Source organism: Lagopus leucura, unplaced genomic scaffold (assembly GCF_019238085.1).
Source record: "Lagopus leucura isolate 7727_CA_CO unplaced genomic scaffold, USGS_WTPT01 Super-Scaffold_100017, whole genome shotgun sequence".
NCBI classification, from domain to species: domain Eukaryota; kingdom Metazoa; phylum Chordata; class Aves; order Galliformes; family Phasianidae; genus Lagopus; species Lagopus leucura.
Window position 1 is genome coordinate 2953958 of NW_024962271.1, and position 25811 is coordinate 2979768.

At 46.8% G+C, this 25811-nt stretch overlaps 1 protein-coding gene and 2 long non-coding RNA genes across 12 annotated transcripts in view; 2 read left to right on the plus strand and 1 right to left on the minus strand.

Annotated features, from left to right (window-relative positions):
* Positions 1-10869, plus strand: part of LOC122183327 — a 77479-nt gene extending 66610 nt beyond the window's left edge. For 2 of the 3 annotated variants that reach the window (XR_006180228.1, XR_006180229.1), the window contains exon 7: positions 7262-10869. This is a non-coding gene — a long non-coding RNA (uncharacterized LOC122183327). Of the gene's footprint in view, positions 1-5269; positions 5780-7261 lie in introns of those variants that run through there. The other variant, XR_006180230.1, reaches the window with a different exon arrangement.
* Positions 10870-11308: 439 nt separating this feature from the next.
* Positions 11309-16498, minus strand: LOC122183202. 3 transcript variants are annotated; one of them, XR_006180162.1, is made up of 4 exons: positions 14523-16498; positions 13278-13411; positions 12206-12349; positions 11309-11907 (listed from the first exon to the last, which is right to left on the minus strand). It is a non-coding gene; the product is annotated as an uncharacterized LOC122183202 (long non-coding RNA). The 3 variants fall into 3 exon arrangements; XR_006180163.1 differs by having other exon boundaries at positions 11309-11955; XR_006180161.1 differs by lacking the exons at positions 11309-11907; positions 12206-12349 and having other exon boundaries at positions 13120-13411.
* A 972-nt stretch (positions 16499-17470) lies between these two features.
* MAF (MAF bZIP transcription factor) overlaps positions 17471-25811 on the plus strand; it is a 157580-nt gene continuing 149239 nt past the window's right edge. For 4 of the 6 annotated variants that reach the window (XM_042877002.1, XM_042876999.1, XM_042877001.1 and 1 more), the window contains exon 1: positions 17471-19054. In XM_042877002.1, coding sequence (XP_042732936.1) covers positions 17982-19054 — 1073 coding nt within the window. In that variant the 5' untranslated portion in view covers positions 17471-17981. Of the gene's footprint in view, positions 19055-21477; positions 21648-25617; positions 25710-25811 lie in introns of those variants that run through there. The other 2 variants (XR_006180159.1, XM_042876996.1) reach the window with 2 other exon arrangements.

Below are 25811 nucleotides of genomic sequence, written 5' to 3' on the forward strand. Positions count from 1 at the left end.
TGCTGTTGGTGCTCCTTCCATGAGAGGTTCAGTGAGTCCCACTCTGGTGCTGAGCTGACATTAGATGGCTTTAGATACTGGAAGGTGTCTGTACCATAGGATTCCCCTAGTAAAAACAAACAAACAAACAAACAGACAAAAAAACAACTTTGTGCTAAAATACAATTTAAGCTGAGATCAGAGCCAATGGCAAATGGCTAAGCGCTGTCCTTGCTTCTGTCCATCCCATGGGGAGGCATCTTCATGCCACAAACACAAAAGAAGAAGGTAACCCCAAAAATCAAGCTGATTTTCAGAGGTGCATAGTCAGCGCAAAATGGATTTGCCACCCTGAAAATGGAGGCGCTGCCAAACACCAAGATTTAGGGCTTTGCTTCAAAAAGATATTTCAAGGATACCCAGAAAAGCAAGGATCTATTTTTGATAGTGTTAAGTCCTAACAGCTCTTCTGGGGTTTTGAAAATCTTTCCCACTCTCCCCAAATTTCAAAACATTGTCTTCAAGTGCCATCAAGATAGAGCTCCTCAGTAATGCTAAAATTTGCTTTAAAGAATGTGGATGAAAATGAATATACTCAAAGATTATGCACAGATTCATATGCATGGATTCGTGGAAACTGTCTCATAGACAACAACAGCAGCGTATTGAACCTCATACTGGAGAATCTTTTCACTGTGCTTTACTGTATGTTTTAGTCCTATCTCTTTGCATCTTTATCAGAAGCCCATGCATGTCATCATCATTCATTTCCCTCCGTGAAACAAGAGAATTACAGCATTTGCTTTCTGAAAGTGGTGAGGTATCCTTAAATAAATAAATAAATAATAGTACTAATCCTTTGGGCTCTAGCAGAAGGGGTTGGAGTGGGGATTTGCTCTTTGAGGAAGGTGAAAAGTGCAGCTGGAGTTCAAAATATTCTGGGTTCGGGCTTTATCTTGCTCTCCCCAGGCCAATGAGGGCACAAGAAATCTAGTGAATTGATCTGCTGTGGAGGGAGATGCTTTGCCCCAGCCACCAGATACACAGTTGTGCTCAGGATGTTTTTCATTATGAGGACTCCTCTGCAGAGAAGGGGAAACGGGGGGAGGAGGACTTAAAGCACCAGCTCTGGTCAGAAAATTGAACATCTTTGCAAAGGTCTCCTGCATCCGTGCATGGAAAGGTTTCTTGGGGAGATATTTAGAAAATCATCAGCAAGAGTCTCTTCTCCCCAGCAGAATTTCTTGATGAGGACAGAGCCCCTCTCTCCCTGCCCCCCCTGCTATCAGCTGGCTAATCTGCCTGCACATTCTGACACACAGCTGCGAGAGATGAAAACTGTACTGTTGATAGATGAAACTTTGGATAAGATTACATGGTTTTGAATATCTTGATGACATATTTGTCTGAAAAGTCTTTTAGAGGACAGCCTAATATAAATGCACGGAAATGTTTCTAATGACTAGCATTTGTCTACGTACTTGGTTTGGAAGATTAACATTCACGTGTTCTTCGACTGTCATTTGCATTTGTATGTGGAGGCAAACTTTTCAATAATCACTTCTTCATGCCGAGAAGAGTTAACAATTTATTCAAAAGACACAAGGCCAAATTAGTCCCTGCTGTAGGGCTTGGTGGAGCTGCACCCGCGGTGGATGTGGCTCAGTGCACGCTGCAGCAACGTGCCCGCCAGGCTGCACGCACTGACCTTGCCTATGGGAATGGCGAAGGTCCCCCACTGGAAAGATGGAGCACACTGCAAAAGGGGGAAAAACATAGCAAGGTCAGGACAGTTGCATCTTTCATCTGTTTTGCTTTGCCAAACCCTGGGTTGTTTGCTGTTTTGCGCTGATAAATGGATGCAGGAGGACTTAGAGTTCATTTTCATTTTAACAACACCCAGCAGTGTGATGTGGCCTTCAGAGTCCTATTTTTCAGCTGAGAGCCTTATTTTAGCAAGTGCACTGTTACCTGGGTGCTTTTGGATCCTGACCATCCCTGGAGGTATCTACATAAACATGTAGATATGGTACTTAGGGACATGGTTTAGTCCATGGTTTTTAGCAATATTGGTGATAGGGGAATGGTTGTACTAGATGATCTTAGAGGGGTTTTTTCAACCTTAATGATTCTTCTGTGATTCTGAAGTCTTCTGAATTGAGTGCCAAAGTTAATTCAGGCAGTTAGCTTTCAAAAACTCTTGAAGAAAAGAAGCTTCCATTCCTAAAATTTGGCAGTACTTCTGGAAACTTGGCACCATTCAGGTCACAGCAAGGATGCATGTGTGTTTACTGACCTCAGTTTTGCCATGGTGTATAAGTGTTGATGGAGGAACTCCCTGAGAATCAGAAAGGGCTTTGGCCAACCACACATTAACATGCACCTTTACCTTCCATTGTCTTCTAATCATGCAAAAAAATAATTTAGGCTAATCTGTGTTGTAGTAATGTCCCAGATGTCTGGGCTAAAAAGCATAACCTGGGCACAGAACTGCAGTTCTGAAAGGGTGAGATGCCCTTCCCTTCCAGGGCGTGTGGGAGAAGGAGCCCTTCCATTCACAATATGGTGCTCAGCTCAGCCAGGAGGAGAGGCAGCATGTGGGAAGAGGAGTTACAGGGCTGAATATTTGATGAAATGTAGGGGTGAGGAAAGATGAATGCTTGCAGAGACTGGTGGGGCTGTGCATCCCTGAGGGCTTTGCCCAGTTGCTTAGATATAAATGAACCTTTCAATCTGTCTTCGATGAGCTCAAAACTGGCTCCGTGAAATCTGTAGATAGCACCACATATCAGCTACTGCATTATTTGTGTACTGATGCTATGGCACATATGGTCCTCTGCTTACAAGAGAAGATGTTAAGGGAGAGACCTGAGGAGGACAGCAGGGCTTACCCGGGGAGATGTTCACCTGTCCCTTTAGCACACTACTGTATCATTTCCCAATGTATGAGATTTCTCACTATAGGTCTATGCTAAAACACTCAAGAAGAGTTACATAGAGCTGAAGGTCCCTTACTATTTGAAAATACCACAATTACTTGGCTGTTCCCCCTGGAGTGCTGCACGTTTCTTCAAAAAGCTTCTGCTCTGAACGTGCCTTTGTCTGGCAGTGCTGCACAACCATGGACACAGTTTTGTTTTGCTTCCTCTCCACATACCACCATGTCTCTGTAGACTTGCACTGACACTCCTTCCCCTCTCAGAATATGTTGACATCTTGATGTCTTCTCCATAGATTCACACTGACACAGCGTTAGGGACTTTGTGATGACACCGCAGCCCATGTTAGTGAATGGTGAAATAGCCCTGTCACAAGCTATATTATGAAATATCAAAACTGTTTAAAAGTGTAGTTTTCCATAAGAAAAAAAAAAGAAAAAAAAAAAGAAAAAAAAAAAGAAAAAAAAGGGGAAAGAAATCTTGCGGGCTTTGAGCTTACCTTAAGGACTGATCTGCTCAGTTATGTACAAACAGGGATGCTTAATAGAGCACTGTGACCTTTGACAAACGTAAAGAAGAACTCAATGCCATAGGTTATCAAAAATCACAGTAAGTAGGAATGATATTCCTGACTTGTGACAACACCTCATAACATTTGCCTGATACGGGTACTTTAAAGTTCTGTATCTGGTACCAAATGTTTTTTTTCTTTGTGAGAAACACAGTTGCTGGACTTGAACTGGCAAAAATCTATTTTGTTTTTCTTTTGGGCTTTTTCCTCCTTGGTTATGAGTATTCTTCATACTAAATGCAGAACTGGATGTTCCATTCAGAAATGGTGTCATAATGACTCCAGTGCACCTAGTTAATTTCTTCTGAAAACAACTCCAAAGTACACTATTAATTTCCACTGAAAATGATTTCGATGCTCGACAGGGTTTTGACAGTTTATTAATGAAGGCCTCCCTATGTATGGACCCAATTGGTTTCTCTGTTTTTCAGGCAGTTATGAGAATCTAAAATAGGTCAGGTGAAGGTGAGTGAGGTTGTCCAGGCTTTGCCTCTTCATTCCTCTTTTTAACCATTAAAGATTGCCATCAGCTCCATGCAACAGTGAGGAAAACAATAGCTTCAGAAGAGGTGCAGCTGTTAAAGATAATTTTTCCTGCTACTATTTGGGACTGTCATTGGATCGGGGATGAGATAATTTGGACAAGTCAACAAGTTAAGACAAATAGTTTTGATTTCTTTGTTTATGAAAAGAAAAAAAGCACATTTGCTTAAGAATGTTGGAGAGGTGATTTTTGTTCCTTAATCCAAAAAGTGATTAATAGTAGGGCAGGCAGACGTGCACTTGGAATTTGACCACACAGGACAGAGTTCACAAGACAAATTCAACCCTAGTTTAAGTGCTACATGGTCTAATGAGCCTCAGTATCTAGTTATTTTCTCAAATGTCTGCCTTGCAGACACCTCAGAGCTGGAATCGGAAAATCCAGCTGTGTTCTTGCTGCTTCTCACAACACTGCATAATTAGAACGTGCTGATAACTTTGTTGATGCATGAGAGATAAAAATCCATTCTACCTCATGCTGTTGGTAAAACCGTGGTTTCATCAGGAAAGAGAGCAGATACGAATTAAAAACAAACTGAAGAAGACAGTATCATTTTCACCAGCACACTTCTCTGACATCACCACCATCAGTGTGTGTTGTACACCGTTGCTTTGCTCTTGGCGTGGCATTAATCTCAGCTGTGACTCAGGGCTGCATGCTGCTTGGCACTGCAGAGAAAAGAAGTACTCCATCCTTGGAAATCCTCACATCAAGAAGCTGCCTACCTAACGGCTTCCATTGCAGAGCTCTCCAGAAAGACCTTCTGCTCCTCCACAGTCACGTCTCTAGAGAAATGTCGTGTCCCCTACTTGGTTTTTTTCATGGGTAGAGAACATGACATGTAGCCAAGTGTTCCATGCTAAGAATTTCATGTTACATATTGTTGAAGATGACTGAAATAAGTTATGTACACATCAAAATGAGTGAACTTTTACCTCTTCTATTGCAAGCTATCCGTGACATCCTTGGAAATCATTGACTTCTTTGCTATTGACATTGGTGGGGGAAGGGGAAAAAGGTTCATCTTGCAGGAAATGCTGACTCAGAGATTTCTCAAGAAAATCTACTTTCTTAGCTGAAGAAGAAAGATTCATTATTTGCTCATCTCAGTGAAATCTAATTGTGATATTTATATTCTGTATTAATTTGATTCAGTAAAGATCTCCAACGTAGGCAAAGAAGCCAATCGTAATAATTTGTTCTGAAGCTTTTATTACTATTGTGTTTTGAATGCAGGTATTAAAACAGCAGTGGAGCAGCAGATGCCATACCTTGCATATTGCTAAAGATGCTACCTATGCAGTTCCTAAAAACACAAGCCCTTCTAATGGGAAGAAGCAGAAAAACTCCCAATGACTTCGGTTGGGTATAGATTTCAGGTGGCAAATAGAGTGGTGGTATTTTCTGAGGAATGGTTTATAGTAGCTTTGACTTCTCTTCTGTACTTTATAAAATACAGTTATATTCCATATATAAAAGTGTCTGCTTTGCATTAAAAGCAAGTTTTCTTTTTAAGTAAGTTGAATAAACCTCCTTAAATAGATGAGAACTGTTGGTACTGGGAGCTGTGACTTAGTGTACATTTTTTTTAACATTTTCAAATGCTTATTACAATTCCTACTTATTTTATAGCAATATCACACAATAAACTTTTCTTTTCTGATTAAGGGATTGAAAGAGAACTGAATTATAAACAGTATTAATATAAAAGGGAATTTCTATCCGGTGCTCTGTAGGCCTGAGTTTATTTGACCTTAAACAATCAGTCAGAAGAAGTCACATCAGCTGCTGTACACATTCCACATTACGGAGGAATTAAATTAAGCAGCTTTAATATCTGTGAAATGGCACAGGACTGAAAGAGAATCGTTCCAATTTATGGAATTTGTATCTGATTTACTAGTGCATGCCTAGCAATTCCAGAGTCACCAATTGCTTTAAGACCACCTCCAAAGTGTTTTTATCACTTACAGTAAATGTGCTAACATCGTGTTTTAATTAAACATTTAAAGTGCATCAAACAAATTTATTGATGCTGCCAGAAGAGGCAAAATGGAAGGCAAAAAATAAGGAATTCTGCTATTTGCAAAATGCCCTGGTGTATGCGTGATGGCGTGACCCCGGTAAGACTGCTCTCAAACATTCCAGCAAATGTCTATAAATTAACAACTGCTTCCCCTCCCCTCCAGTCCCTCCTTTTCCATCCCCAACCCCCAAATCGTGCTTTGTGCATAAAAACATGGCAAGAGCTTGTTGAAAGTCATTCAGCTATACTATCCAACGGTTGTGAACACTGCATTTATTTTTGCTCCTTGAATGCAAGCCTGATATTGAAATGATATAAAAGTCCCAGCAGCGCTTTATATTGATGTTGGCATTAAAAATGCTTTTTCTGTTAGTGAGAGAGAAGTTTCCCCCTTAAAAAAATAAAAGCCAATACCAGGCCTATCAAAACTTTATCATCCTGTTACCACTTGGGCACGGTATTAAATATTCAGAACTGGAGCTGGTTTTCATTAAAAATCCTTTTTCCTTCTGCACTGGGGATCGCAAACCTGCGACGGGTCCAGAATTCCTATAATCCTTTAAAAAAGGGAAAAGTAGGCATGGCATTGCCATCACCTGCAAAGACACGCTTGGATTTCAGCCCCAAGCTCGTAGGACTGATGCGGGGCGGCAGGGGCAGAGGTTGGCCTGGGAGCACCGCTGGCCTCACCACCTCCTCAGTCCTGCTCATTGCTGCAGGATGGAGGACCTCGAGGAACGTGGCCCAACGGTTCAATGCAGAGAGGCATTGTGCAGAGGGCTATGTGATGATTTATGCTTTATGGCACCAAAACTACGGGCATGGTTTTTTTTTTGCGTACATAATATAGCTTGGGTTTCCTTAGGAGGGAAAAGTATTTTGTCTTCCTGAGTAACCATTTGTTTTAGAGACTGATGATGGTGGGCAGGTTCTCTTTCTTACATATCTGTTCCTATATATATCTGTTGTTGTATTTAGCTGTTCTCTCATATGCAGTGGGTCATAATATGAACAGAAAGCATATTTCTGTACCAATCAGATGCACCCAAGCTGGTGCCTAGAGATGTGTGTCTAAGCAATTCTTGTTAAGGTCAGTTGTCTGCTAACAAGCTGATATACAAATGTAAAGTGCATTTCATTTATATTGTGTTATATTACATATCATCTTCAATTGAATTTCTCCATTTTTTCAAACCCAATAGCTATAAACATCACATGACTGGAGAGGAAACAAGCAAGGAGCCCAATAGCTGCTGGATCTGCCAGGAAACTGGCAAGCAGAACTCGGAATGCTATGGCACAACTGAAAATGGCTATTGCTGGGAGACTGTGGCTTTTATTCAGAAAAAAAAAAAAAAGAGGATGAACTAATGTTATCTCTAGGGATCAGAATCCTTATTTTTGCATGCCATTCAGTCACAGACTACGTGGAAGACACTGTGGTGTCCAACACAGTCGGACAAGTATTTTAATGGTGATAATTCACTGATGTGAGAACCACCACCAGCTATTCATCCTCTGTGATCTCCTGTCCTGTACCGACTCACCCCAGTTTGCAGGAGACAATCCTGACACGGGGTGTTTCATGGTTACCTTGTGGTCCACGTCTATTTTTGTATCTGTTGTCTCCTGCTTTATACTTAGCTCTTCTGGCATTCTAGAATTTGGTATAATGGAGCCCAATCAACGATGTGAGCTAGTGAGCAAGTAACACAGTGTGAATACGAGGAAATAATTGTGTCTTTCAGCAGGAAGGTGGAGACATTTTTCTAGAGAAAAGGAATAAAGGCCTCAGAAGAAGGGTGCAGCATTTCTCTTCACATCGCTTTATCTTGGATGATTTACCATTGTGTTCTAGGGGAGTGATTTTCAAAAAGAATGAATTTTGCATTAAATCCCGAGTATGGTTGCTGCAGAAGAGAAGATATTTGCCTATTCAGATGATGAGCTGGATGCATAAGTGATCGCATCAATGGGTAATGTGCACATTCACTCATAAGAAAAAATTTGCATGCCCTATAAAGACCTAAAAGTTGAACATCTGGCCTTTTCTGTGGCACCTCAATTTTGCTTCAATGTCTTCTATTCCTTGAAAGGTTTATTCCTAAAACCGTCAGATCATCACAGTCTTGATACAACATTCACTGCACACTGTTGGTAAATGAGCCGAGCTCAGCTGTGGTGGAATGACTAATTGCTTTGCATTAGAGATAGTTATGTTCACCAGGAAGTCCTTGAGTTGTACATGGCTGGACATGCATGGCAGAAAGACTGGTGCTGTTCTTCTGCCGTTCACGAGGGACTGAGGACAGACCACTTTGTTAGAATGGAAAAGCCATTGATCTTCTGCAGCATCTAACTCTTTTATCTAGCTCTTTGATTTTGCAAATATATAGTTATTATCAGTGTGAAGCATGAGAAAAGCTTTTGGCCCTGCCTGTGACAGGAGAGCTGGAACTTCATGATCCTTGAGGTCCCTTCTAACCCAAGCCATTCTCTGACTGTATGTTTCTATGAAAAGTATGCCCAAAGTTGTACAAAGTAAAATATCTTTTCTCTCAGCTTTACCCTGCTGCCTGTACATCCAACTGAAGTCCCATCCCTCTGGTCTGGATTCTGGGAAAGCCCAAGGCTGTGCCTGTCCGTAACACTGACTTGTGATATTATTTTTCTGTGCTATTGCCTTGCAAGCATGGAATGAAAATTGCACCTAACAAGAAAGACTGGTGGACCAGGCACTTCTCTTGTGTTTGCTGCGAGCTGGCTGCTGATGCAGATCGTTGGTTTGCTGTGGGCGTTCACTCCTCGGAGCGAGTCTTCCACATCTCATTGTCTTTATTTTTGTAATTTTGCCCTTGCCCCGACCACTCCAAATCCAGTTTGGGTTTGGGCTGTGCAGCTCTGATTATGAGTCACAGCAATATTCTCACACATCCTAGTATATTAGTTAAGGGACCTGTGAAACAGCAGTAGGACAGAAAGTTATTAGTTGAAATTCCCAAATGAAGGCGCAAATGCTGAGGAACTCGCTCTGCTTTTATTTGCCCCAGCTGAGGCAGAAATCTTGTGCAGCATGAATAAATTGTTACCTACTAGCTAAGAGAAGGGAGTTATTTGCTGGGTTACAGCCATCAGACTTAGACTCTGGGTGCAACCTAAGGGGCTCTCCGCTTTCGGACATCCAGCCCAGTTTTGCAAGACCGCAACTTAGGAAATTAAATCATATCAATCTTGAATCAGTTTTTCTCTGGAAGTCAGGGCCCAAGCACATGGAGATCCCTCGGATGAGTTTTGATTGCAGGATGAGTGGTGGGCTTAAAATTAAAATTACAAAGAAGCCGGTGCTTCTGATGGCTTCTAGCCCTGCCAGCTGCTGCCAGATGCTAAATAAGGAGGGCCCAGGTGCTGCTAGAAGCAAGTGATGGGGAAGATAACAAGGGGGGTTACCAGCCATTCCCTCCCATGCAGAGAAGGCACTCTACATGCTTGTACTTCTGACCCCAAGATCAAGTTCCAGATAACCATGTATGTAAAGCTCTGTTATCTTTCAGAGAAACCACAAGAAGCCTAAAACTGTATTCTTTTTTTTTTTTTTTTTTTTTCCATGAGGAAATCCTGTAGCAGCACTGCTCTGGCACTGTGACTGCAGCTCTGCTACACCTCTGCTGCAACGGGTGCTGCAGGAGCGCACACCAGCATCAGAAATGAGAGGGCAGAACCTTGGGAGCTGTCACCTCCACCGATCTAACAACAGTTTGCTCAGCTGAGGGCTGGCGGGGAGTGTTTGCTCATCTGCCTTAGCCATGGAAAACGAGGAGGTTAAAAATTAATCTTTGCAGCTGGCAACTGCTGTAGCGAGCTAACACGGTGGGGCAGAGTTTTTACCAATACCAGGAATGTTATGCAGCTTTGGAGTGGCCAAACAGCAGAGCTCACGTGTGATAGCTTGACCCAGACTGAAGGCACTGTGTGACCTGTGCAGAGCTAAGTGCGCCTTTTTGCACTGACCTGCAGTGCACCTTTTGCACTGACCTCTTTCATTCTGGTGATATGAAGATGTTGGCGTCCTGTGACAGTGCACTTCCATCTGCAGAATGGAAAACTGTGCTATGATGTGTATCTTTCCTTTGAAACTGCAGGATTAGAAGTACTAATAGCAGGCTATTTGAGTGGTGCAGGTAACTATAAAACCTTATGGTGTATCGCCCCTCTTATTAGCGGTTCTCTGTGCTTTCCTTTGGCTCATCAGTTGCAAAAGGACGCAGCCATGTGCTGCTGGAATTGGCTTGAAGCTGAACCTTGAATTTCAGGTAGATTAAAAAAAGACAATCGCTGTTGGAGGAGACTGCAGGAGATGGAGTCTAAACCTGCTGGAGCCAAACTGACACCAAAAAGAGCCAGCCTGCCACTGCTGTAAGTAGTGTAGCAGTTACCTGAACAGCTATAAAAGTGCAAATCCATAGAGGGGGCAGGAAAGAATAAAGAGAGAACTGCCCTCCCCGTCTCCTGCTCCACAGGGAATAACACAAGATGCACTACAGCAGCAAATGCTCCAAAGGGAGAGGAAAGAGCTGCAGCAGAAATCTCTGTGCAAACCACAGGGAAACAATTCTGTGTCTCCAGTTCTCTGTCATTCCGGTGCTGTGCAAATAAATAAGCTCCACGATTGCTGAAGACCTCATGCAAATGTGCTTGCACTCTGCACTCCTGGGGCACAGGCAATGGCTTTTTGCATTGTGTGAGCAAAGCTGGTTGTGAGAGCTGTAAAAAATAAAGCAGATATTGTCGCCTATCACCTCGTGTCCATTAGATTAAGTCAACATCATTAGATAAATTCTTCCTGCAAGATAGTTCTGCAGAAAGATTCAAGTGCATACCTGCCCTGCTCAAAGTGCTAATGGTGCTCCGGTACTGGAAGTAAGTGCCTTTTGAAGGCAGTTCAGAGCCCCCGTGCAGCTGCCTGCTTTATAGCTCGTAGCTGCATGTCACCTTTGAAGGCTGCGGATGGCAGTGGCAGAGCAGTGCCTCCCAGCCGGGGGAAGCAGGCAGTCGGCACAATTCATCCCTTACAATTAAGGGAGAAAAGCAGAAGCTGGGGAAAATTCAAGCAGTGTGTTTTAGTAAAGGACTGCTCCCTTACCTCAGTGAATTACCAGTGCCACTCACAGGGACGTGCGGGACCGATTGAAAGCACAGAAGGTAACAAGCACACGTGAAACCGACATGAATTAACCTGTAGAAGACTGAGTTTATTGCTCTTCATCATTTACACACATCCTTCTAAAGAAAATGATGAAAACCTTTGTGTAAATTACCAAGCCAAATGCTGTTCTTCTGTTCTGGGCTCAGAGGGCAAACCTCCCCGTGCAGAAATACCATCTTGTGATAAAATGACTAATACATGACTAAAGCCGTTTTCCACTGTGCAGGCGGAGCTCTGGGGATCAATTGTTTTCCATGGTGGATCCCTCAGACAGTGAATTCCTCTGGTGGTTGGTATGATATTCATGGCCAGGGCTCTTAGTCACCTCCAGGGAGCTGAAATAGGATGCCACTCCGGTTGCTGTTATTAATCTCGACTGCAGGTGTGAAAATTAATTTCATGGGTATTTTTATCATTTCCTTTTTGTTAAGGATTAGCATTTCCCAATGACCCGGACTCCGGATGGAAGCAAATGCAAAGTGGTTTGCCCAGCCCCGCCACAGTGGTGAGCTAATGCTGGGGAGCAGGAGGGGAATGGGGCATGAAACTTTCCATTCCCGCTGGTGTGGACAGTGAATGCCACTGAACGATGTCAGATGTCATCACAACATGCACTTCTCTGCACCGAGGCTCTCTAAAGCAATCCTGGAAAATGCAGGTTGTTCTCAGTTCTGTGGGAGAATAACTCATTTGCTAATAGTGGGAAAAAAAAGGCAAAGTCAAATGTATCAAATCAAATCAAATGTAGCTGTTTAGAAAGCTACAGCTCCTATTTGCTGGCACCCAGGCTGTTTTCACAAGGATTTTCTGACAGATGCTGCTATATCTCCAGAGTCAAGAAGACAGCTCCAGCCACTGGGCTTCCAACATGGAGACCAGAGCTGGGGGCCAGGCACGGGAATGGGAATGGGAATGGGAATGGGAATGGGAGAGCAGAGCTCACCTGGTGGAGAGGGCCGGGGGTGGGAGCAGCTGGAGCCATGGCAGGGAGAGGAATACACTGTCCCTAGCTCTGCCCAGGATTAAGCCCTGGCTGCTGGCAGTGATGCTGGCTCCAGAACTGTCTCGTTTTCACTGACACCTCCTCCTGCCAAAACCCAGTGAGTAATGCTCAGGAGATAAGCAGGTTAGGCCAGATTCAGCATGATAATTGAAGGTTGGAGGTAATGTGAGATCCTTATGTGCTCCTGTTGGCACAGCCCCTTTCTGCCATAAGGCCATGCAAGCCAAGAGGCTTGTGCTGCTGAAGACCCCATCGCTTACTGCACACATTTCTATGCTTTACTCACATGGGATAAGCCCAGTGCATGGCACTCAGCCCACCACGTCAACTAATAACAAGTCTGTGCCATCTCGGGCTTTAAGACATTAAATCACAGCTTTGCTTAAAAGTTACTGAAGTCAATCACTCTTAATAATGGCCGTCTCACCCTTCACAGTCACACATCAAAACATCACCTCCATATCGTGCCCCCCTCGCCACTCACTGGTAGTCAGCTTTGAGGAAGAGAGAGCACATAAAATTCACATTATTTCATGCTGCCACTGCTCCTTGCTGCTGAAACAACTCAATGCAGAGCAGAAGGGAGAGAAGCAGTGAGGATTTTTTGGAGCTAAAGTAGATAGAAATGCCGTGTGTGTATCACAGGGCTTTGCTGGGACAGCTCGGTGATGTGATATTGATGTAATTTTTTTCTTCTCCTCCTTTAATTAATTGTACTTTTCTGCAGTGTTCAACCTGTGCACCAGATTTTACCAGATTACCTCTCTTTGCTCACTTCAGCTAATTTGAGAACAAACACGTTATATAACCCAACATCATCATCCCAGTTATAAATGACGAATTCCACCATAAAGCCTGATAAAAATCTTTATTGCAATTTCACTTTTTATATCTTTTAGACAAATAGGTTCTTGGCATCAGGGATGTCTGTATTGATTTTTACATCCAGGCCGAGCCATTCATGGAAATGAGTAAAATGGGACATGCATCATAGGGTGAGCACAGCACAAACCTGGTGGCGCCAACCTCCAGCCAGAGAGAGAAGTTCCTTCTGGATCATACGAAGTTATTTAGGATATTTTGAGTGTTTCAGAAACACGATAAGCAAGCAGTGGAAACGATGGATTCGGCAACACCGATGCAAAACTGAAAAGAGAACAGAGAGGGAAAGCAAGTTGCATTAGCAGAGAGAATTCTACATAAAATATACCAGAGCGGCTGGGGAACAGGAAGCCAAGATGTTCAGCTGCAAGTGGAGTCCAATTTGATGCTCAGCATGAGTTTAAAAGGAAGATTTTCTCAGCTTTAAAATAAAAGAGCAGTGGATGGGGCAGCAAGCTGCAGTCACGGGAATGGATTGCCCAGGCACAGGAAAAGTGAGAGCACTGAAAGCAGCTCGTTTTGCCGTGATACACTTAGGGATGTGCTCATTGCACCCAGACAAAACACATGTATATGTCAGCACCCGGTTTGTGGAGCTCCACCAGAAGTCAGTGGGAATGTGGAGAAGTCAGTGGGGAGCAGACCTCATTCCCTGCTGGCTGACGGCTCTCAGTTTTTGCAGCCATGGCCCTTTGACACAAACAAATTGCTGCCAGCCAGGACCACTGAAATCAATGGAAGTTTTGTTGTTGGCTTCCATGGGATGAAGGATTCAATCCGGCAGTCGATAGGGTTCGGGTGTCTTTTGTCTAAGTAGGGTCGTGTTAATACAGGAGGATGGGCCTAAATCATATCCATTATTGGGATTTGCAGCTGAGCATAAAAACAGGATTAAGGGGAAGAGAGAAACAATCCCAACAGTGAGCAGGGAGCCCCGAGCAAGCCCCGGCCATCAGCAAGCATGGGGCAACGAGGGGGGAAACCCACAGAGGAGGTTCCCTTCTTTCTGCTCCTTCTGCAGGAAACTTTGAGTCGCCGGCTCATTATTAACAATTAGCAAAGCATCGGCAGAAGCAATTATTGTCACACTCATACAGATATTAATCGATGGCGCTTGTTTGCCGCTGCTTCTGTTCCCTCTTCTCCGACACCACAGCACCACCAGCAAATTGGGATTCGTGGTACATATGTTGGTGCTCCACTTAATAAAAAAGACACCTATATTTTCAGATAAACTTTGTTAGTAATTCATGAGGTAAGTGACTATTTATGCTAATCGGGGAGAAATACATTCTCGAGCGGAGCGCGTTCCATAAATTTGAATGCAAAATGTTCAATTATGAAGTAAATACAGGTAATGCAAATAGTAAATTACCTCCAATAAAAATATATAAAGAACGTGTCTTCAAAGAGAGCGCGGCTTTTATTTGCATCTGCGAGTTGCTTAAAGAGAAAAGAATTAATAAACGCCAAATTGCTGCCGCGATGATTGAGCTCCGAATGCCCGACCCGCGCTGGCTGCCCACAATCACAGCGCTGTTCTGTACCCCCCATAGAAGGCAGGACTGTTTCCTCAGCAATTTTATCCCCGCCAGATTATCTCGTCTGATTCTATTAATTCTCTCCCATAAATCTGCTAACAGCGATCTGTGATTTACTCACCCTGTTAACTGATCTGAGGACTGTTAAAAGGATTTATCTGGCGCTGCACCTAGGAGCGGGTTGTGCCTTATCACTGTGCTCCGAAGAAGTCTTTCGGAAAGCAATTTGCCCGGTTCCATAGTCAAATTCAGCGGGCACTCTTTAGTTCTGCACCATAAAATCAGACACCGGGCAAACAAAGGGAGCGGTAACTGTTCTTAATGTGTTGTTCTTGATCCGCACCCAAAGCAGAACGCATCGTGGTCTGAGCTCCTAACCTGGAGCGGGGCAGGAGGTGCGGGGATGTGGGCTGTGCGCTGCCTGGGTCGGTGCTGGGAGAGAGAGAGGGGCTGAGACGTGGCCTGGTGGCAAAACCCGAGCCTGAATGGCTCTAATTGAAATGAAAGTGTGCGATTGTTAGGGGAGAAACGCTGTTAATAGGGGACTGTAAATGTTTAGACAGCCGTCGTGAATAGCCAAATAATAAAGGAAAATAGCACTACAGTGAGAATTACAGAGGGGAGGGAGGAGAGCGTTGTTGCTTCTGAAGGTTATCCAAAAATTGCAAATAATCCTTTCTTTCTTGGAGCGGCAGCTCTGCAATAATCACAGCAGAACAATTTTGTACAATAACTCCAGCGCTGCTCTGGAGGTCACAGCTCCGCTTGCACTCACTCACATCGGTGTGAAGGAAGAGGCCCCCCTCAGCTCACCCGAATTTGTGCTCTTTGTCTCAAGTTTACTCAGAAAGCTACTGGTTTGCAAACTGGATGCAAACAAACAGTTCGCTGGGACTGGAGCTGTGTTTCCACAGACATCCATCAAACATGCAAGTGGAACACTGTGTGTGTGCGTTCCAAAAAGCAATAACCTTCACTTTTTATCCCTCTCCTAGGTGAGCACATTAAGTGACATACAGTGCCTCCTTCACCTCACTCTGGAAAAAACAAGAGTTGGGGAATGGGGCCGTCCTGGGGGGTTTATGCTGTCAGTTGGGAACTTTTGCTGGTTCCAGTGGTGTGCAGGAATAGGAAAGCCAACCCGAGTTGCGTTCAGTTTGTCACTAATTGCAGTCTCTAAGATAAACCCGGCAGATGTCCGGGTGTCTTTGGGGCTCTGCAGAACTACACTCCTGTTGTTTGTGCTGTCAGAGCATGCTTTAGCTTTGCAGAATCGCCTCTGCGATCCCATCTAGGTGTCGTTATCCTGCTCGCCGCGCAGCGTGCCCTCCCTGCCTTTTGGCTGCCGGGAGCAGCACAGCTGCGCGGCTTTGTGCCGATAATGGCACGGTCGGGAGATGTTATCTATTCGTGAGCCCACTCTCCCCGTACTATTTCCCAAGCAGAGAATTCTTTGGCTGTTGCAAACGATGCTTTTCACAGTTGGTGAAAAATTACCCAGCAACTCACCCGCACCTACAAAGTCTTATAAATAGCAAACTGCGAAGGGAAGGGGGAAAAGGAGCATCTGAAGTACAACGTTCAAGACGCCGGTTTAATATATGACCAAGTGTCAGAAGTCAGGTTTCTGAGAATTACTTTCCAGATAAACAACTTCACAGCACCGCACTTCATCTTACTTACTAGAGACACCCCATTTATCACGGAATTACAAGGAACTTTAATTCTATCGATATTCCCATAAAATCCAGCCTGGCAGCCCAGGAGGGGCACTGCGGGAGCACCGGGACCACCGCAGCTCAACCCCCCGCCTACCCTCCGCCCCCTCCTACCCCCCCCCCCCCCGCCTCCCCCCCCCCCCCCCCTCACCCCGACGGCCCGGCCCGGCCGACAGCGGAGCGGCTCCGCTCGGCGCTGCGCTGCGGACGAGAGATGGCGCTGTCGGGGTTCGCACGGAGCCGCTCCGCCGCCGACCGAGCGCTGCCGCTCTCCGCCCGCACGGCCGCCCCGGCTCCGGCCCCGACCCCGGCCCCGCGCCCTCCCCCCTCGGAGGGGGCACCGGGAGAGGGAGGCGAAAGTCAGTGCAGTTTGTTCGCCACGGGGCCGAGTGCTGAGGGAGCGAGGCTTGAAAACTTGCAGGGTTCTTTGCTAACCCGGCGGGGTGTTGGGGGAGAGAAATGGATGCCCCGTGCTCGGGCGTGGGGAACGGCGAGTAACGCGGGGAGCGGCACGGACCTCGCGGGGCTGCACCCACCGCCCCCTCCCTCGGACCGGCACCGCGCTGCCCCGTACAGAGCCTCGCCGTGCCCTCCGGTGTCCGCTCTAGGGCAGGGGCAGCTCCGGGGCACCGCGGGGCGGAGCGGAGCGCTCACCCGACGGCAGCGCTCGGCGGGCGCAGTCCCGACGCGACGGAGCGGTCCCCACCCGCAGCCGCTTACCCGGTGCGTCCGGCGGTGGCGGCGGGCAGGAAGGGGTTAAGGCTCGCCCAGCTGACAGTCAGCTGATGGGGCCCTGATTGACAGCTCCCAAAAGTTTCCTTGTTCTATGCTAATATTCGCTGGGAGGGAGCCGCCCATTGGTCCGGCCGCGGAGTCCATTTGCCATTTGCAGGGTGACGTCAGGAGCGCTATAAAACTCTGCAATGCTTTTAAACTCTCCTGCTGGATGAAACCTTTAAAATATTTTTCATCTTCTTGCCGTAGCTGTGGGGTTGAGGGTTTGTTGGTTGTTTTTTTTTTTTTTTTCTTCCCTCTCCTTTTTTTTTTTTTTTATGATTGTTGTTATTTTGGTTGCGATATATCGACTTTGATTTGATTTTTTTTTTTTTTTTGTCTTCGGTCTCTTCTCCCTCCTCCTTCCCCCGATGAGCTTCTCTCCTCGCTCTGCACTTTGCACGAGAAAGCGCAGAGGAAAGGCACCATGAAGTGTTAAAAATAACAAAACAAAAGCAAAAAAAAAAAAAAAGAGAGAGAGAGAGAGGAAAAAAATTTCCTCGCAACAACACCCGCGAACGCTTCCAGCTGCAGTTTGCGAGAGAGAAAGAGAGAGAAGGGAGGAAAGAGCCGTGCGTGCAGAAGGCGCAGAGCCCCTCGCTCTGATGCAGCAGCGGCAGCGGAGGCTCTGCAGGGGATAACGCGGAGCGGGCGGAGCGCGGCGCGGCGCGGCGGAGGAACGGACGGACGGACGGGCGGACGGACGGACGGACAGCAAAGCTGGCTCACCCGGCGGCAGCGCAGAGCAGCGCCCTCGCTCCCGGAGCGCACCCTTTCTGGAGGACTGTCAGCAGCAAAAGGATGGCATCAGAACTGGCAATGAGCGGCTCCGACCTGCCCACCAGTCCCCTGGCCATGGAATATGTTAATGACTTCGATCTGATGAAGTTTGAAGTGAAAAAGGAGCCGGTGGAGACCGATCGCATTATCAGCCAGTGCGGCCGCTTGATCGCCGGGGGATCGCTCTCTTCCACCCCGATGAGCACGCCCTGCAGCTCGGTGCCCCCGTCCCCCAGCTTCTCGGCGCCCAGCCCCGGCTCCGGCACCGACCAGAAGACCCACCTGGAAGACTACTACTGGATGACGGGCTACCCGCAGCAGCTCAACCCCGAGGCGCTGGGCTTCAGCCCCGAGGACGCGGTGGAGGCGCTGATCAACAGCAGCCACCACCCGCTGCCCGGCGCCTTCGATGGCTATGCTAGAGGGCAGCAGCTGGCCGCGGCCGCCGGCGGCTCGGTGCCGGCCGAGGAGATGGGCTCGGCGGCCGCCGTGGTGTCGGCGGTGATCGCCGCGGCGGCGGCGCAGGGCGGCGCGCCCCACTACCACCACCACCACCACCACCCGCACCACGGCGGCGGCGGCGGCGGCGGCGGACACCCCCACGGCGCGGCGCCGGGCAGCGCGCCGCCCTCCTCCGCCTCCTCCTCGGCCGCGGGCTCCGGAGGCGGCGGCGGCGGCGGCGGAGGCGCCGGGGGGCTGCACCACCCGCACCACGGAGGAGGAGGCGGCGGCGGCGGCCTGCACTTCGACGACCGCTTCTCCGACGAGCAGCTGGTCACCATGTCGGTGCGGGAGCTGAACCGGCAGCTGCGGGGCGTCAGCAAGGAAGAGGTGATCCGGCTGAAGCAGAAGAGGAGGACCCTCAAAAACAGGGGCTATGCCCAGTCCTGCCGCTTCAAGAGGGTCCAGCAGCGGCACGTCCTGGAGTCGGAGAAGAACCAGCTGCTGCAGCAAGTGGAGCACCTAAAGCAGGAGATCTCCAGGCTGGTCCGGGAGAGGGACGCCTACAAGGAAAAGTACGAGAAGCTGGTCAGCAATGGCTTCCGAGAAAACGGATCCAGCAGCGACAACCCCTCCTCTCCAGAGTTTTTCATGTGAGTTCCCACAGCCTTGCCACCTTACCTAAAAGTTCTCCGTGTGAGTTGTTGTTGGGGGCTTTGCTAGAGCGCCGACCCGCCGTGCCACCTTGTATCACTTTTTGGTTTTCCAACTCAAAACTGCTTTCAGACAAACTCGGGTTTTGGGTTGATTATTATTATTTTTTTTTAAGGTGGTCCGGCTGCGTGTTGGCCAACCTCAAGTTCTACATCAGTTTCTTTTCTGTTTATTATTATTATTATTATTATTATTGTGGGGGCTTGCTGTTTTGTTTTTTTTTTTTAAATTTAAAAGACCCAACTCGCCACCAACTCAGTTCTTCATATGAAGCTTGCTCTGAAACCTGCCATCCACATCATATATATATATATATTTTTAAGTTCATGACTTGTATTTTTTTTCCTTTGAGCTTGCTGTGTCCAAAAGAGTCAGACCATATTGACGTTGTTTCATTATTTTTTTTTGCCATCCTGAGTTCTTCATATGAGATTTGAGCTTTGCGAAAAGAAAAATAAATAAATGAAAACACGTTTTTAAAAAAAAAAAAAACTGACAAATACACAAAACAAAGCAAAAACCACAAAAAAATACAAAAAAAAAAAAAAAGTGAATTTTTTTTAGACTCCAGCTTGCTGAGTTCCATCAGTTTTTAGCGTTGTTGTGCGAAACTAGAGGTGTAGCTCAACCTGCCCCAACCAGCCTGCATCAGCCTTCGGTGTGTCCATGTGAGTTTTGGCCTTAATCTGCCAAACGTGAGACTGTAGTCTGCCATTAGAATCCCATCCTCATCTCATGCATTACGCTTGCTATTTTGTCTTAGCAGCAATGAACTGTAACTGTTTCAAAAGACTATGAGAAAGAGACATTATATTAATAAAAAACAAAAAAACAAAAAAACAAAAAAAACCCTGCATGCTGGTCATGTACGGTATAATTATTTTTTTTTTTTTTTTTTTTTTTTTTTTCCTTTTGCTTGGAAATGGACTTTTGGAGACTATTATGGCATGGCATTCATCCTTTTGTTTTATTGCCTCATCACTTTTTTGGGTTGAAAGCAAAAAAGTGCAACCTTTGATCTTCCTCCTCTTCCTCCTCCCCATTAAAGTTTGCATCTGCTCTAAAACTGCTTTGAGTCACTCAGAACTTCAGACTTCCTTTCCAATGCACTGAAGCATTCCCTCTTAGAAAGACATGCCAGGATGGATGTTGGTAACCCGATGTGGCAAAAAATAAGTAAATGAATGAATAAAAACACAAAGCGCAGAAAGAACTTTGGGAAGATGCTCAAATGCAAAATTCACATCCCGCTCGGGGGGACATTGAAACCGTGCTGTTGCCTAAAAGCAGTCTAAACCAATTAACTGTAGGTGATCTGCCCCATCTTTTGATTTGATTTCTTCTTATTATTTTTTTCCTTTTTACATTTGGTCATGGTCAAATGTGGAATGCTCTGGGTTCCTGGTATATAATTTAATTCTACTTTCTGTCATCTGTTAGCCCAGTTAAAATGTATGCTACAGATAAAGGAATGTTATAGATAAATCCGAAAGAGTTAGGTCTGTTTAGATGTAGATTTCTATTATTATTTTTTTTTTTTTTTAAAGATTGATGCACTAAATTGTTTACTGTCGTGATGTAAAGGGGGGTAGAATTTGCAACGGGACTGTTTTAAAAAGTAGTTTATGCAGCATGTGCTTGCAACTTACCTATAAGTTGGGTATATGTAGTCCTTGCTATACCACTGACTGTATTTGAAAACCAAAGTATTAAAGGGGGGAGGCACCCTTGTTTATATCTATAGGGGTATTTTACATTCAAAATGTATGGATTTTTTTTTTTTTTTTCAAAATTGAAGTATTTGGGACTGAATTGCACTAAGATATAACCTGCAAGCATATAATACAAAAAAGAAAAAAAAAAAAAAGAAAAAAAAAAAGAAAAGGAAAAAAAAAAAAAAAAAAGACAAACCTGTTTAGAACGCTAATACGATTTATGCAGTTATAAAAGATGGCATTACTGCACAGTTTTAAAATGATGCAGATTTTTTTACAGTTGTATTGTGGTGCAGAACTGGATTTTCTGTAACTTCAAAAAGATTCCGCAGTTTTAAAGGCAATAATCAGTAAATTTTATTTTCAGGGACTGATATCCTGTCTTTTAAAAAAGAAAAATAGAAAAAAAAATGGAAAGTAAATCTTACCACAATAAATATAAAAAAATCTTGTCAGTTACTTTTTTCTTTTACACATTTTGCTGTGCAAAATTGTTTTATATCTTGAGTTACTAACTAACCACGTGTGATGTTCCTATGTGCTTTCCTTTCATTTTTGACTCTATGGTTATATCGAAAGAGAGAATAATCTACAATAATAAACTGCATTTTTTTTTTTCCCCCCTGATTCTGCGCTCCGTTTCTTAGCACGTTGTGCACAGTCCCCTCTGGCAGAGCAGCGCTGGCGGAGCATTGAGGCTGGTTGAGGAGCTGACCTCGGTGATAGGAAGGAGGGAGATGGGAAAGGAATAGCGCTGTGCGGACGCGACGTTGCCACCCGTTAGAAACCAGGTAGATGGGAACCGTGGGCTCCCAGGTGCTGTGCAGACCTCGGTTGGGTGCATCGCTGCGAGGCCCCAGCGGGAGGGCTGCCCCGCCAGCCTGGCACGGCCCCCAGGATTCGGGCTGCTTGGTGACGGGGCGAAGCCAAAGGGAGCACTTTGCATCCTCGTCCCGTCGCATCCCAGCAGAGCGTGCCTGTCTTGGGTCGGGGATGGCAGCTCATCAGGCTTGGCGTGTCACAGAGCTACGGAGCGTTAGAGCAGAAGCACTTCTTGCCATTGAGGCCCATGATGCCTCCTTTTACCTTTCTTTGCTTTCCCCCCCTGTTCCACGCCATTCTTTCGTTCACCTGGTGGTTTTTTTTTTGTTTGTTTGTTTGTTTTGTTTGGGTCATTGTTTTCAAAATTTTGCTGCAGGCCTTAGAGAGCCCAGAGTGAGCCAAAGGATTCAAAGGGCTTCCTCCAAGTTTTGCAGTCGGCCCCAGCAGTCAACGTGCTGGAAGCGGTGCGCTCCCCGAGCCCCTCTGCGCTCAGTTCCCTCTGTCATCCCCATGTCATCCCCATGTCAGAGGGGACTGAGGCTCTGTGGGCTGCTCAGCCCCTGCTGACTCAGTGCAGCCTTTCCAGGAGCCTGCAAGGAGGCTGTTCTGGGCCTCTCCCACCTCGGAGAGTGCTAAAGCCTCTCCGAAGAATGCTGCAGCCCCTCTGGGACAATGGCTCTATCTCAAAATCCAGGCTCGGCAACCCAATGCAGTTTTAATTTTTTCCCCTTTTTATCCCTCCGCTTCCTACTGTTGATCTTCCCAGCTTTACCACCAAAACAAAAGCACCTATTAGGCTCCTCTGCCTAGTGCCCACCCTGCCCCGTGCAGCCTTGAGCCCCCTGAGCTGTGCGTCTCCCCTGCTATGGGTCAGACCAATGCCACCACCATGGTCTCCAGCAGTGATGCTGCACTGCGCCCCTCCCCAGCGCCCTTTGGCATCTGACCTTCTGTTGCACTGGGGTTTGAGTAATGGTTCAAGCTCCAGACTCTGGTTAATTGGAGTTCCACTTTCTGGTTAATGTGTAAGCTCTGGGTAAACTGGTTGCTATTGGCTGATCAGAGAATTATCTCCTCTCATAAAGACAGGGGTTCTTTATTAATTTTTTAATTCTTCTCCCACCTCACCGGGCTGAACCTGTACTGATGCACAGATTTATTCACAGGGGTGCTCAGCTCCTCAAAGGGCTCCTAGAGGGCTCTGTATGGGGATGGGGTGAAGGCAGTGCAACCCTGAGGCCCTGCGTGGGACCACTCCTGGTCCTTGGGCTGCTGTTGGACAGGGTTAGGGCAGGGTTAGGGTGTGAGATAGGTGAGAGTCGGGAAGCAGTTCGAACAGCGATAAGAAAAATCCTTCCTAGAAATAGACTGAGTGCAAAAGGGAAAATTCCTATCGCACACCCAAGCTGAGGGGAAGGAGCTTTGCATCTCTCCCAGTTTTGCATATTATTGTGCGTTGCAATCTTTCTTTACGAATAGGAAATAGCGCAGCCTTCGCTGGACTGCATGTGAGTTTCAGCCCAAAACACACCATCTTCCCAAGGGAAGGGGAAGAGCAACCAGAAGCACACAGCGCTGCTGCTAACACCAAGCTCTATCAGTTGGGGCTCTATCAGTCATGACAGGGGAGCACCCACCTTTGCTGCAGGACTGCTTGCCGAGGACTCACGGAGCCGCTCCGCTCTGAACGGCACTCATTAATCAGTGAATCGCCCCTGGCTAGGCTCTGGCTGCCCTCCTGCCCCCCTCGGGGTGCAGCACTGGGGCAGCTGGGTGCTGCCGTGCCGCAGGGTCCACTGCCATCACAGCCCTGCGATGTGTCCCCATTCAGCTACAAAGAACTTCCATGTGACCGCTGCCGGGAGATGCCTGCAGCCCCGTGCTGGCCCTGAGCACAGCACACATCCCTCCACCCCACCCCACGGCATCCTCTACCTTTATTTTAATTATTTTTCCTAAAACAAAGCAAACCCCTCTTCCCCGAGCGTCCCCGCGCTCGTGCCTCACCATTTTCACTGCCTGAAAAAAAGCAGCATCCCAGAGAGCATCCAAAAGAAGGGAGGGAGTTCTGCAAGCCCCCTCACCACTTCCCTTTGTCAGAAGGTCCTCTTTGCCCTTTTCAGAGCTCGAGAATGTGTCTGCTGAATCAGAACGCCACGCAGCACTACCCCCTGTGAAACGTGGCAGGAGATTTGAAGCGCGCAAAGCACGCTTTCCCAGCTCCTCTGCTTTCCGAGAGCCTCAGTGCAGCTGTTTCCCTCTGCTCAGCGCGTAGGAAGTTCTCGATCGAGAATCATTCATAATTTTAATACCAATTTCTATTTGACATAACATACTAATATGAGATACAGAGTGTAGCTGCTTCCTGGATTTAGGGAGGAAATGATGCATATATCAGAATTATCTGCTCAGATGCCAGAAGTACATCGGTATCCTTTCAGCGTGTGCTGCGCGGAGAGGAAATCCTCTATTTATTGCTCCCATCACCAGAGGAGCTCAGTGGACCCTGTGTTTCTGACACCTGTTCCGACGGACGGACTGAACATTTCACACAGGAGAGGGAAAAAAAAAAGCAACGTGACACAGTGCTGGGAGCTCAGGTTTTTAGCAAACTTTCTTCGCTCTTTCAGAATCACAGAGGTGGGGTTGTGAAGGGCCCGTCTGTTGCAGCTATGGCGAATGCCATGCTTGCTTGGCTGGGACAAGACCCAGTCCTAATTGCAGTGCCTCCGCTCCTGCATTGCACACCAGGATGCACAGAGCTGAGCGGCTTTTGGAGAGGGAGCATTCGAGCGCTGTGTGAATGCTGCTTAACTGATGAATTCTGGGGAGCTCAGCAGATAAAAATCAATGGATTAAAGCCCCGCACACCTCCCCGCTTTTCATTCTTGCCTGCCTGAAATTGTGGGGGAGGACTGAGAATAGCGTTTGTCATTCTTGGAGGGCGAAGAGCATTCAGATTGGTGAGCTCAAAGCCAGCACGGTGTAAAAATAGCCCAGGATGTGACTTAACTTTGCAAGTGCAAAGCAAAGGGCCGGGGCTTAGTGGGCCCTGTGTAGGGATGGAGGCAGCCTCAGCCCCAGCAGGGTCAACACGAGCCGGCACAGCATGACAGCATCTCAGTGCCCCGATGCACTTGATCTTATCACTCCAAAACACTCATTTTCTATCTACGCTGCTGTTCCAACTTTTAAAAAATGTGTATTTTTAATTTCCTGTTTGTTTCCCGAGTTCCCTCTTTTAAATCAGTGTCCTCTGATGCAGCAGAGGGGTGCCGCTCTGTGGTCACAGTGTGGGGAGGGGGACGGGGATAGCACTGCCTCCCCCCTGTTCACACTGGAGCCCTGTGGATGTGCTTTGCTTTGCTTTTTCTCCTGCAATGCATTGCACGGAGGCAATCGAAACCAGAGCAGAAGTTCGCTGGAAGTGGTGCTTTTGCACCACGACGAAGAAAAGTTTTCCAGCCAACCAATTGAGCGGTGTCTTTCCATTTCCAGCAGGGTAGGGAATGCTCGCAGCAGCATTTCCACTTTCCTGGCAGAAATGTCGGTGCTGCATATGGAGGCAGTTACCTGTGCATCCCAAGGAGCGAGCACAGGGACACGCACTTCTGTCCAGGAGCACCTTTGGGGTCAGTGCTGCCACAGATTGGAGCAGCTTGGAAATAACCTGCTCAGCAGTGAGGTGTCTGTGTAACAGCATTGCATCCGTCCTGCTGCCCTCGTCACCTCCCAGGCTTTGGGGGCTGTGCTGTGGGGAGGGAGTGCCTTGCCCAGATGTGCACACACATGCACATACACACACACACGTGTTGGGGTGCTGCCCCAGCCGGGGTGTCACAGTGCCATGCAAGGGGGGACCAGTACCGGGGAGTGGGGTGTGGGAGGGCCACGGCAGGGTGAGGGGTGGCTTCTTCTTTTTGTTTGCATGTTTGTTCGTTTCTAAATTGTTCCTGGAACAAAAGGGGACTCTGCGTAACTAAAGGATCCATCACTGCATCCCAGGCTTAGCCCCGGTGCGCTCCCAGGCGGCTCCAGTTGGCTGATCCTCCCCTAGGTATGTGCTTGGGGCCTCCTCCCGCCTCTGCTTCACAGGCTTTTCTTTTCTTTTCTTTTCTTTTCTTTTCTTTTCTTTTCTTTTCTTTTCTTTTCTTTTCTT